The sequence below is a fragment of the Chlamydotis macqueenii genome, chromosome Z, assembly GCF_036417535.1.
Source record: "Chlamydotis macqueenii isolate bChlMac1 chromosome Z, bChlMac1.mat, whole genome shotgun sequence".
In the NCBI taxonomy this organism is placed as follows: domain Eukaryota; kingdom Metazoa; phylum Chordata; class Aves; order Otidiformes; family Otididae; genus Chlamydotis; species Chlamydotis macqueenii.
In genome coordinates, this window is record NC_141593.1 from 21,538,512 (window position 1) to 21,551,903 (window position 13,392).

The 13,392-nt window shown below is 37.8% G+C and overlaps 1 protein-coding gene across 1 annotated transcript in view; it reads left to right on the plus strand.

Annotated features, from left to right (window-relative positions):
- The window catches only part of CWC27 (CWC27 spliceosome associated cyclophilin), a 117,417-nt gene that overhangs the window by 4,540 nt on the left and 99,485 nt on the right, over window positions 1–13,392 (plus strand). Inside the window, exons 3-9 of the mRNA XM_086770941.1 lie at window positions 819–931; window positions 2,328–2,471; window positions 3,179–3,277; window positions 3,451–3,554; window positions 4,589–4,658; window positions 6,848–6,927; window positions 12,478–12,511. Of these exons, the coding sequence (XP_086627067.1) occupies window positions 819–931; window positions 2,328–2,471; window positions 3,179–3,277; window positions 3,451–3,554; window positions 4,589–4,658; window positions 6,848–6,927; window positions 12,478–12,511 (644 nt within the window). The remainder of the gene's footprint in view (window positions 1–818; window positions 932–2,327; window positions 2,472–3,178; window positions 3,278–3,450; window positions 3,555–4,588; window positions 4,659–6,847; window positions 6,928–12,477; window positions 12,512–13,392) is intronic.

Below are 13,392 nucleotides of genomic sequence, written 5' to 3' on the forward strand. Positions count from 1 at the left end.
CTATGTAGGATCCTATACTTTGTATACTAATCTTGAGTATTTGTCTTGTGATAATCCTGATACATGACCATCCATTAATATATCTAGCTATGCTGCAACATTTGCAGATCCTGTTTTGCCTTGCAGCACACTGCAGATTTATTTTTATTTATTGAAAAATAAAAAAATCAACCTGAAGTATATGTCAAGTAAAGCTAAATTTTCATTCCTTTTGTTTTCTTATGATCTCATAAGCCTTATTTGACAGATTGATGAAAGAAAATAACTTAGGGAGCAAAATGTACCACATATTTCATTCTCTGAAAATGATCAGTTTGGGTACAGTGTAGGTGGTGAAAGGAGTGACACTTGTGTTCCATGCTGGTAAGTGGAAATGCTAATCATTTGGTGTATGGATATGGTTAATGATATATGTGAGATGTTGGCTGGGGCCAAGCATAGTAGTTTTAGCTCCCCTTTGAAATGGGGGTACGTTGATAGTATGATTCCAGCGCTAAAACTTAAGCTGGGAAAAAAAAAAAAAGCATCAATATCTTGTTGGTGATGTGTAGTGTCTTTTGCAACAGAAATATATGATACTATGTTTTTTTTTTCATAAATGTCATCAGCAATACTTTAGAAGACAGTGGAAGGGAAGGGAACTCAGTGTAAATAGCAGAATACAGTTAAAGTACTTGCTTTCTGGAACTTCAGTCTCTGGATGTCTCTGCATAATCTATATGAAAATATTATTTTCAGACCAGTAGACCACTTAGATGTATTAAATATCCTCTTTTTTTCTTTTTTTTTCTTTTTTTTTCTTTTTAATTTTTATTTAGAGTATTACAATAACACAATATTTCACAGAGTAGTGCCTGGCTTTATAGTGCAGGGAGGTGATCCCACTGGCACTGGATCAGGTGGAGATTCAATCTACGGAGCTCCCTTCAAGGTACGTATCTGTACGTCTTATGCATTAATTTTTGGTTGTTTTCTATCAGTTGTTCTTCCTGCTGTCTTAGGTTGTGAGAAGATAAACCTTGTATTAGAAATGCAGCATTATAATGCGCAGTAATTGCTTTCACATGTTGCTTCAATATTTTTGAATATGTCTTTTTGAATTGAGAGTTCTTAAATCTTGCTGTTCTGATATTATGGTAAATGTATTACCTTACTAGCATGAATTTCACAAGGGAAAATACCGGGAAGGAGGAGTGAAGAGTAGATGTTAATATGTGGCAAACTCAGATGCAGAAATGTACATTGTTTATGCGCATTGTATCTCATTTAGCAAAGGTCTGAATGTTATATATGTATTCATTGGTATTATTGATGCCAGCATGGTTCATTTCTTAACCAGGAGGCTCAGATCCTGAGTGAAGCTGCGCACGCACAGCAGCTGTGTTCTGTTTTGCCTGATTGTTTTATTTCAGATGAGACAGGCATCTTTAAGTTGTGACTGAAGCTTCACAGCCCACCTCTGGCTCATTTCTGCTGCTAGAGTAGACTCATACATGTAACACGAATGTGAGGTTTTTGGAAGGGATGGTACCAGAGCAGAGAACAAAACAAGTATTACCAATAGTGTAGTAGCGTCACTGCTTAAAATTAGTAGTATCTCAATATTGCGGTGTTTAGAATTGTGATACTACCATAGTATTAAGATACTACTCATGACTTTCACCTTGCTTTGATAGTAGTCCTATTCTGTCTTCTTACGGTCCAGAAAATGTTCTTCCTATGGATTTTTGCAGTACTGTGTTATTACAATCTGTTAGTAAGCTTCCAGTTATTTTACATTAATTAGAATTTTTCCTGTAAATACAATGATTAACAAGAATGATAATTTTACAAGGAATCTATAAAATGCAGTTACTTTTAGAAATGCTTTGGATTTTTTTAATATTAGGGGATAAATATTCCGACAAAAATGATGAATAACAATTGATTACTAAGCAACGATTGGAAAAAAGGAAAGTTAACAGGACAGCACTTAGAGTTTTTATGAAATCTTATGTCTTTCTGTTACTGATATACTAGTTTCTAATTTTTTTTCTTTCAGTGTTTGTTGATTTTGGTTCCTTTTGAAATAAGAATGTTTGCTTGTTTGCATTATTATAGGTACTAAGAAGAAAAAACACTGGCTAAAAAGAATCTATTCTGCTGAAAAGAGAAGCTTTTAAATAAAATCGTGGCATTAATCATTATGTTTTAAAAGACTTTGGTTTTATTACCAAAGTTTAAAAGAAAATTGGTGGCCTGTTTTCTATGTATACATATTGATGTAAATAAACTATAGCTAAAAAATAGTTACATACTTAAATCGTATTTTTATCTGTCTTTGTCAGGATGAGTTCCACTCACGACTGCGATTTAATCGAAGAGGACTTGTTGCTATGGCAAATGCTGGGCCCCATGATAACGGGAGTCAATTTTTCTTTACGTTGGGACGTGCAGATGAACTCAATAACAAGCATACAATCTTTGGAAAGGTTTGCCACACAGACTAGAGTCCCAGTTTGAGTTTGACAAAGCTACTATGAGTTTCGCTGTATTCAAAGACTATGTATTTAGTGTTGTTTGCTGCAAGGCTCATTTGAAATTTGAATCACTGCTTTCTAAGCTGGTCTCTTTGTTTCCATGTTTGGTAGAAATTTTTCTATCGGTTGTTCTGATAGTTAATCTGCTTAGCTGTTGTACTACTAAATTATGTTTTTGTGTTGTCTTCCCTTTGAATCATCTTACTAGTATTACTGTGACTCTGTCTTATTAATCAGTTCATCTAATACTAGTGACATTTTAGAAAGCTGTAAGTTCTAATTACCCAGGAAGAATCAGGAAAATAAAAAACATAAGGTGAATTTACCACTCTCAAAAAACCAACTATTTTTTATTTCACACTGTCTTTTATTTTCCTGTTTCACAGCTCACAGTAAGAATTTGACATCTTCTCTTGCACACGCTCTCAAAAATGCAAATTAAGCTACTTGTGTTCCTTCAGCTTTTGCCTTTAAATTTAAAAAACTCCAAATATTTGTACTTTGTACTTGCTGTCTTTTAGAAGTCTTACAATTTATATTGGAAATACTGTAAGCATGTATTTTCAAAATTCTTTACATTATAGTTGCCTTACATTTTGCAGAATAATTAGCAAAAATTATAGGCAAGGGCTTTCAAACCTTTTTTATGTATTTGACAGGTTACAGGGGATACACTATATAACATGTTGCGCCTGGCTGAAGTAGAAGTTGATAAGGAAGAGAGACCTCTTAGTCCACACAAAATAAGAAGTAGTGAGGTGAGTATGTTCTGGTTTGAAATTTAAAATTTTAAAATTCTCTTGATTGTGTTCAGAAAACTATTCTAGTATAAAAACTTGGCATGCCTTTTTATTGTTTTAAAATATTGAATAATTTAATTATAACAAAATACTTATTAAAGATGTGTCTAAAATACTACTTTTTTAAACAGGTTTTGTTTAATCCTTTTGATGACATTGTGCCAAGACCGAATAGAAAGCTGAAGAAGGACAAACCAGAAGAAGAAACTAAAAAGTCCAAAGTGAAAGGCACAAAGTAAACATATGCAACATAAGTAGTGGTTTATGGTCTTTCACTTATAATTTGCAGCTTGGTAGTTTTCTATTTCTGCTTTTGAAACACAAGACTTTACCAAAATGCACAGCAGAATGTTCTCTCATCTTAGCAAAACCGATTTCCCTGTTTCTGAAGAGGTTGTACAAATGTAGTTGCTCTGACTGAAGTGGTTACTGTGCATCAGCTGAGCTGTAACTGTTTCATGCCTGCTGATAGTTTGTTGCAGAAGAGAGGTGAAAGGTAGCTTAAGCCTTTCCTGTGCACAAGTGTGCAATCATTATTTTGTGATTGAGATGACTGTAATAGGTACATAGCTCAGTCGTTTGAGGTTTTTGAATTTCCCATTTTGACACTGGAAATTTCAATTTCTGTGAATGAAATTTGGTAGTCATAAACACGCAATGAAAATGAATAGGAAATATAAAGTTTGTGTGTGCAGTCGGTTCTGTTGGACAGAAATACAACATGCTGTGATCGACTGGTTCCAACATGGTGTAAACAATTAACTTAAAAAAAAAAAAAAGAAAAAGTTCAGGATATTTATTTCTTCTAGTTATATTCAGTGAGTGTGTGTGCATTTGATGCCTTTCTGAGGCATCATATTTTGAAATTTTGTGTTTAGCACTTGAATGTTGCTGTGTTGAGTAAAAAAATTTTTAAAAAAATTTTTAAAATGCAACTGCTCTGTTTTCAGAGCTGTCAGCATTTGAGAGTCTGTGAAAGTTAGTCAAGACAGTATTTCTTAAATTCTGTCTTACCATTTTCTAAGTGATGCTTAGCTGCCCAGATTGTTTTGTCTTGGGAATAGAATAGAATGTGCTTCTCTAAATATTTGCAGTTTATTTCAAAGCAAATGTTGTAGTTGTTTGAAATTGGTATTTTTAGGAGGACAAAGTTGTTGTTTATTTTTTTTAAATCTCATAACAATATGAAATTAATATGTTTAAAGTTTATGGAATGTTAATAAGATAGGATTTAAAGTTTTACTAGAAAATGTGTTTTCTCTCTTAAAGAAATTTTAACCTGCTTTCCTTTGGGGAAGAAGCTGAAGAAGAAGAGGAAGAAGTCAATAGAGTTAGTCAGGTACTGTACTAAATAATGCCTGTTTTTCTTTTCAGCTTAAAATTAGCTTTTTTGCATGTTTGTGAAAAGCTTGAATTTATTAATCTTCTTCTTATGCTTCAGTTTTGCACCATAATACTAGAAATTATTTCAGTTTATATGATTCTACTATTTTAACACATTGAAAAAAACAGAGGATTTCAACTTCTCTAGCTTTGAAAGTGCCTTCTGTCACTGAGTGATATTTTTACATTTCTGTAAACATAAAGTTTCATACTTCATAGTGTAGGTCTATGTCTGCTGTTTAAAATTCGTGGACATGATAGATGCTTTATTCTTCTTCACTTCCTTAATTATAAGAGTGTGATTTGATAGGAAAACACTTGATGTTTGGAATAGATCAACTTGTTCAATGCCAGCTCATTCCTAGTTCCATTTTCTTATGTGTAACCATTCCATGTCCAAAATTAAGTATGCTTATTTGGGGAAAATAGTGCATTATCATAATTAAATATTGCGCTATCATGAAGTATCCACATTCACAGAAGTAGAGTTGACAGGTAGTCTTTGATCTAACATTTGCTTGCCTCACTTTGCCACTTAAATTAAGGTTGGTTTAAAAATTTCTTTAACAAGTTGTCATCCTCATTTCTACTGCTGACCAAATTATTTCTCTAAAGCCCTAGGCTTTCTTGCTTATTTGTACATTTCGGGTACCTACTTGCTTCAGTTAGTAATCAGACTATGTGATGCTCGATCCTGGGGATATAGCTCATGACAACTTTTTCTACAAAATGGAGAGAAGGAGGGAAATGTGAGAATGACTATCTCCTGTTTCTTAGAGTATGAAAGGTGAGACAGAAAGATAAATGAGCAAATAAATATACAAATAAAAAAATATTTTTCCCTCTTGGAATTTAAGTTGTGAACTTTCATGCAGCAGAACATGATTAAAGTGAGAAGTTCAGCCTGGAGAAGAGAAGGCTCTGGGGAGACCTTATAGCAGCCTTCCAGTACCTAAAAGAGGCCTACAAAAAACTGGGGAGGGACTTTTGACAAGGGCACATAGTGATAGGATGAGGGTTAATGGCTTTAAACTGGAAGAGAGAAGGTTTAGATTAGACATAGGGAAGAAATTCTTCACTGTGAAGGTGGTGAGGCACTGGAACAGGTTGCTCAGAGAAGTTGTGGGTGCTGCACCCCTGGAAATGTTCAAGGCCAGGTTGTATGGGGCTTTGAGCAACCTGGTCTACTGGAAAGTGTCCCTGCCCAGGGCAGCAGGGGTTGGAACTAGATGATCTTGAAGGTCCCTTCCAACCTAAACTGTTCTATGATATAATTCTATGATAAATACTTTCAAAAAATGATTAAACATTAAACTTGTTTGGAGCAGTTTACAAAGGTGATAAATGCTTGTCTTATGTTTCATCTAGCTCGTGAACACATAACTGGGTAAGATTTTGTTATCTACCCAACTACTGTCTTCCTGAAAGAATTATAAAATGCAGCTGAAATGGAGATATTCAGGTCACAATACAGATTGTTTCTTTAACAGAGATTTTTCAGTCTGATTTCAGTCTGAAATTTAAGTGTACTTTTTGGATTAGCATGGGAAATACTTTAATGCTTTCTTACTGCAGTCTCTCTGCCTGAAGGTCTTGTGTGCTGTTAGATTTATTTAACTGCTTGCTTTGGTAGACGATTCCTGCGTGATGTGTGGCAGGTTGCTGTATCGCAGGTTGTTCATTTCTTTTTTTTTCCCCTAGGTGTCTAAATAGTGTTCTACCAATTGATAAGTACCGCTTTGTATATGGTAGTTCTTTGAGTTGTCATATGCCGTTATTGGAAAGTCAAGTTCTTACGTCTTCATTCATTCAAGTATATATGTGTTAGACCATGTATCTTTGATGTGTAATTATTGTAATCATTAAATAATATTTTTTCTTTTTTTTTTTTTTTTAATCTTTCCTTTAAAATTAAGTGTGTTGCTATTTGCAAAAAGTACTTTTTAAATCCATGGGGTCACTTTGGTGCTCTTTCTGGAGCCTTTGTTCTTCTACTGTTAAGTGTTTATGCTTACTGGTTAGGCTAAAGCTAACAAGAAACGAATTATCTTTTTCTTACTATTATAGTTTTTCACCATCTATTCTCTTAAACACTGAGATTTGTAATATCTTTTTTCTTTTTTCTTTTTTTTCTTTTTTTAACAGAGCATGAAGGGAAAAAGTAAAAGTAGTCATGATCTACTGAAGGATGATCCACATCTAAGCTCAGTTCCTGCTGTCAAAAGGTTAATATGTGATTTCCGATTTCCAGAACAGATTTACTTTCAGGATGTTACACCTGATTAGTGTCATGTGTACTCATTGTTTGTCTGCTACTCTTTAAGAGTGGCAGTGCTGGATCGGGCCAAATGTTCCTCCAACCCACTATCCTGTCACCAACATTGGCCATTAGTGGATGCCCAAGAAAGAATATGAGCAGGGCAAGCACATTTACCTAAGTAGTCTCCCAGCCTCCCTCTACTTTCAGCTCAGGGGACTGTCAGAGTTGATGTGGTTCATCTATTTAGTAGTCTTTAATAGAGCTCTCATCAAAGTACTTAATTTCGTGTAATATTGTTATATTCACACCCTCATGTGTGCTGCAGGAGGAAGTACCTCCCCTTTTTGTTCTGAACCTGGCTGCTACTGGGATAATTTTATAAATTCTACCTCTTATGCTGGAAGAGACAGTGAGCAGTCAGTCCCTTTATACCTCTTTTTACTGCAGTCCCTTCTTAGGCCATCTCTTTTCTAGCCTAAACTTTTAAAGCCTACTCAACTTCTTTTCACACAAAAGTTGTTCTGTACCAGTGGTTATTCTCATTGCTCTTCTCAGCCTTGGTTTGGTTCTAAAATATCTTTTGTTTTCCAAATCTAAACAACATATTAGAAATGAGCTGAATCATAAATCTATATGCTTGCGTAAAGGTGGTCTCTGTTTTCTTCTCTGTTTCTTTTAAATACTTCTTAACTTCTGATTTATTTTCTTTTAAGCACTGTTGAGTGTTGAGCTGAGACAATTCCATGAAAATATATCAACTCCGAGAGTTTGTTTTTCACAGAATCATAGAATAGTTTGGGTTGGAAGGGACATTTAAAGGTCATCTAGTCTAACCTCCGTGCAATGAGTAGACGCATCAGGCCTTTCAAGGCCAGGTTGGATGAGGCTCTGAGCAACCTGATCTAGTTAAAGATGTCCCTGCTTCTTGCAGGGGGGATTGAACTAGATGACCCTTGAAGGTCCCTTCCCACCCTAACCATTCTATGATTCTGTCAGCTAGATTGGGTTGGGTTTCTGGGCTCCAAGCATACATAGCCAGCTCATGTCCAGCTTTTCATACACCACTATCCCCAAGTCCTTCTCTGCAGGACTGCTCTCAATCCCTTCATACCCCAGTCTGTATCAATACCAGGGGTTGCTCTGACCCATGTGCACAACCTTGCATATGGCCTTGTTGAGCCTCATGAGGTTCACTTGGGCCCACTTCTTGATCTCGTCCAGGCCCCTCTGGATGTCATCCCATCCCTCAGACATGTCAACCACACCACTCAGCTTGGTGTCATCTGTGAACTTGCTGAGGGTGCACTCGATCCCACTGTCTCTGTCATCGATGAAGATACTAAACAATACTGGTCCCAGTATGGACCCTTGAGGAACACATTGTGGTCAGTGAAGGTCAGCTGAGAGCTTCTTGTTCTGTATGTGGGACTCTTTTTCCTCATGTGCCTACCTTTACTTTTATTTACTTTGAATTTTGTCTATGAATGTGTCAGAGAGATCATCCACAACCGTGTGTAGCCCCTTCAGAACACTCCCAGAGTTTGGTAAGGCAGTTCCCTTTATAGCCATGTCACAAATACAAAGTAGGTCATTTTACCTCTTACTGGGACTTCTACTTGGTAGGACTCACATCAGAATTATAGACCTGGATGCATTCTAAATATTTCCTTTAATACTTACAAATTTGTTTTTGGAGTTTTTTAAAAGTATAATCTTCTAATAAGAAATACTTCCACAGATAATTTTCTGCATTAATTTTTAAAATAAAATTAATGTTATTGATTCCAAGAAATTTACAATTTCTTTGGTGACTTTGATTACTTATTGGTTGCTTACAGCACATCACAAAGCCTTGACTTTTTGGACTCCTTTATTCCTTACTTTGTTTCTGTAACATAACTTCTTTTTTAAATTGTGGTATGGAAAAATTTTCAAGGATCTTCACTATTAGTTTGTGACAATTAACAGTGGATATGTTAACCATGGTGTATTCAAGTAGATTCCTTTTTCAATAAACTAAACTGTAACTGTATAACAAATGAAAATTTTGATGTTAAGCTTGATTAGCAGTATAGTGCGTGTGGAACATGCCTATATAAAGAAGTCTATTTGCAATTAAATGCTAGAAATTGGTTGATATATGAGATAAAAACCATCCGTCTTGGGTTTTGTTGTTTATTTGTTTGGTTTTTAATTTTAACTGTATACATTAGTGTTCTGTCTGGATAGCTCAAGATCATAGAAATACCAGATTGGAAAGAACCTCAAGGATCATCTGGTCCAACCTTTCTTGGCAAAAGCACAGTCTGCACAAGATAGCCCTGCACCCTGTCCAGCTGAATCTTGAGTCCAGTATTGGTGAATCCACCACTTCCTTGTGGAGATTATTCCAGTGACTGATTGTTCTCTTTCTCCTCTTCTGTCCAATCGGAATCTACCCAAGAGAAACTTGTACGCATTACCTCTCATCTTTTCCATGTCACTCTTTGTAAATCGGGAGTCTCCATCTTCTTTGTAGCCACCTTTTAACTACCAGAGCATGGTGATAAGGTCACCCCTAAGCCTTCTTTTCTCGAGGCTGAACAACCCCAGTTCTCTCAGCCTTGCCTCATATGGCAGGCTTCCCGTCCTTTGATCAGCTTTGTGGCCCTTCTCTGGACCCTTTCCATCCTGTCCACATCTTTTTTGCATAGTGGGGACCAAAACTGAACACAGTATTTCAAGTGTGGCCTGATAAGCGCTGACTGGAGTGGGTTAATAACGTCTGTATCTCTGCTGCTGATGCCCTTGTTGATGCAACCCAGCAAGCATCCTGTTGGCTTCCTTTGCCACAGCAGCCCACTGTTCACTGACATTGAGCTTGTTGTCCACCAGGACCCCCAGGTCCCTTTCCACAGAGCTGCTCCCCAGACAGGTAGATCCCAGCCTGTGCTGCGCTCCTGAATTGTGTTTGCCCAGGTGCAAGACCGTATGCTTGTCCTTATTGAACTTCGTAAGGTTCTTATCAGCCCACTCTTCCAGTCTATCCAGGTCTTTCTGCGGGCTGCCTCTCCCTTCCCAAATGTCCACTTCCCCACTCAGTTTGGTATCATCAGCAAACTTCATCTGGATGCACTTAATCCCATCATCTACATTACTTACAAGGATAATAAACAGCATTGGGCGCAGTATTGATCCTTGGGGGACCCCACTTGTGACAGGTTGCCAGTTTAAAAAGGAGCTGTTTACCACCACCCTCTGAGTGCAGCCTGTCAGCCAGTCCCCTACCCACCTCACAGACCACTTGTCTAGACTGTAATGCATCGGTTCCTCTAGGAGGAGGCTGTGAGAAACTGTATTGAAAGGCTTGGAGGAATCCAGGTAGACAGTGTCCACTGCTGGACATCAACCTAGCAGACTACTTTTTTGTAGAGGGTGATCACGTTGTCAAGCACAATTTGCCCTTGGTGAATCTGCGCTGGCTTTTCCCAGTCATGTGCTTCATTTGACTTGTGATAGCCCCCAGGAGGATTCGTTCCATAACTCTCCTAGGGACTAAAGTAAGACTGATGGATCCGTCTTTAAGCCGTTCTTGTAGATATGGATGACATGCCCTGATTTTCCTTCTGTTTCTGCTTATTTACGTACCGTTCTTGTATTTTTTGACAGCTCTGGCCAATTTTGGTTTGAGCTGAGCTTTTGCTTTTCTAACTGCATCTCTGCACACCCTGGCAATGTCCTTGTAGTTCTCAACAGGTGTTTGTGTGCTTTTTCCATCTCTGGTAGGCTTTTTTTTTTTGTTTTGAGCAGACTCAGAAGCTTGCAGTTAAGCCAAGGGAGTCTTGCTCCACGTACTTCCCTTTAAATGGGATGAACTGTTTTTGTCCTTCCAGGAAAGTGTTCTTGAAAAACTTGCAGCACTCATTAGCTCCTTTTTTTTGTCCAGAAAAGCTTCCCATAGAATCCTTCCCAACTGAGCTCTGAGTGAGCTAAAGTTTGGTCTTTGGAAATCTAAAGCCTTTGTCTTAGTACTAACCTTCAGCATGCTCAGCAGGATCCCAAACTCCACAATATTGTGATCACTGCAGCCAAGGCTATAACTAGCAGGTATTACAAAGAAAGTTTTCTTGGTTTGTGAGCAGCAAGTCCAGCAGTGTCTCCTTCCTGGTTGGCATCTCTAACATTTGCATGAGGAAATGTCCTCTACACATTCCAGGAACTTTTGGTGGATGACATGTGATCTGCTGTATTGTTCTTCCAACAGATATTTGTGTAGTTGAAGTCACCCGTAAGAACCAGGTTCTGTTGACTTGAAGCTTGCTTAAGTGGCCTAAATATTGCTTCATTGGCCTCACTGTCTTGGTTTGGAGGTTGGTAGTAGATCCCCCTTGGAGATGACTCCTCTGTTCTTGACCCAGAGGCATTTGATAGGGCTTCCACAAGTGCTGTAGTTGACTTCTATACATTCAAGGTTCTCCTTAACACAGAGCACAACTCTTCCTGCTCTTCTTCCCTACCTGTCTTTATGAAGCAGCCTATAGGCATCCATTGCAGTCTTCCAGTCATGTGAGTTGTCCCACCATGTTTCAATTATTCCTGTGATACCATAACTTTCTCACTGGGCACAGAGCTCCAGTTTGTTTGTTTCCCAGGCTGTGTACATTGGAGCACAGTTCTGAAATCACTGATCTGTCTCCATCTCAGCCCCTCCAATACTGCACAAACTTAACTGTTCCATGTAACTCTGAGGCAATAGATGATCAAGCTGTTCACATCTTTTGCAGATACTCTCCTTTTCTCCAGGCGAAGAATCTGGGCACTCGTTCAGCCTACCATCTGTACTGAAGTCTCCTTCCTTACCACTTTCATCTGGGTGGAAGTATCAGATATCTCAGGGGCTTTCTCTGTAGAAATACTGGTTTTAACTCTGAGGCGAGTGCCCACCATTATGGAAGAGACTTAGAGCACTTCCCTGGGCTGCGGGCCTACAAGCAGGGGACACAGCCCCTCTCATGCACACTTCTACACAAACTGCTGCGTGAACTGCTGTGCCTTCTTGATCCCTGTTTGCACACCCTGCCAGTGCTCCCCAGGGCCATTTAAATCTCCTACAGTTGCTCCTGGCAGTGCCTAAGCCACGTCAGCCTCTCTGTCTCAAGCTGCTGGCTTCTGGCAGCATTCTCTGCTCTTCCTTACATTTCCTTGGCTCTGGGAATCCCCATGTACACCTCAATCTGTGGCTCAGCCACAGAACTTACTTATGGTTGGAATTTATCCGTTGTATGAAAGTCTGTGGTTTTATCCTGTGCTTTTAAACATTTCTTATTAGAAGGGATATGACAGTCAAATGATAGAAAATACTAATAATTGGTACTTTTAAGGTTAATGTGAGGATGATATAAATGACTAGGTTGACTAAAATTTCAAGCAGCTAGGCAAACTTTTTTTTTTTAAATTTAAAAACTGGGTTTTTTAACCAGTATTTTAAGTCCCCTCTGGTACTTCAAAGTAGTCATGGTTATTTTTCTTCTTTCAGTGAAGCAGCAAGTGAAGAAAGGGATTGGAGTGAGGTAAGTAACATTTTTTTACAAATAAGTCTTTGTTTTCAACTATATGTGAATTAGATTAGAGGAACAAATGCTACTTGAGAGGTTTTTGAAAACTATCTCAAGTCAGTTTTCCAGCAAAAGGCTGGAGGCCCTTTCAGAATTCTAAGGTTTGACCATAGTGAACATTCGCAGCAGGGTAGAATTACTACCTCATGCTACCTACTGCATTTTATAAAAACTGCTTACCGGGTATTTTGGTCAGTAGATTAGATATATGGACCATATAGGTTACATACTACAGAGTGACAAACTACTAATAAAAATTGCTTGAAATTGCTTCTTGAATTTGCTTCTTAAAAAAAAAAGCTAAAATTAAGTTCATCATAAATAATGATATAACTCCAATGTCTGAGAGGAAATCTGTATATGAGTGAGAGTCCTGTTGGAAAGATTTGTTCAAGGAAACAAAATTTAAGTGAATATTTGTCACTTAAATTGTGTTGATGAAAACTATCACCTCTGAAAGACAAGAAATCTGAATAACCAGCAGTAACATTCAACCAAACATGGAGGCTATTTTAATTACAAGGAGATTTTCATATGTGGTGCAGAGTAAGGTTGCTAGCTGAAGTATGTCTTTGCCTCCTGCCATAGGTCATGGGGGTACTGCTTTGAGTTGCTATTGGGACAAGGATGTAATATTTGGCTTAGAATGTAATCTCCCATTCCCCAAAGTGAATCCTGAAAAGTACTGTTTTCCATGTCTAACCACCATGCACAGGTACTGCACTGTTAGTTGATGCACTGTGGAAGTGAAGGGAAGACACAATCTATCCCATTCTTCTGCCTAAAAAAAAGAAAACAGTCTCTTTCATGTTGTTTTTTCCACAAAGCATAGTATG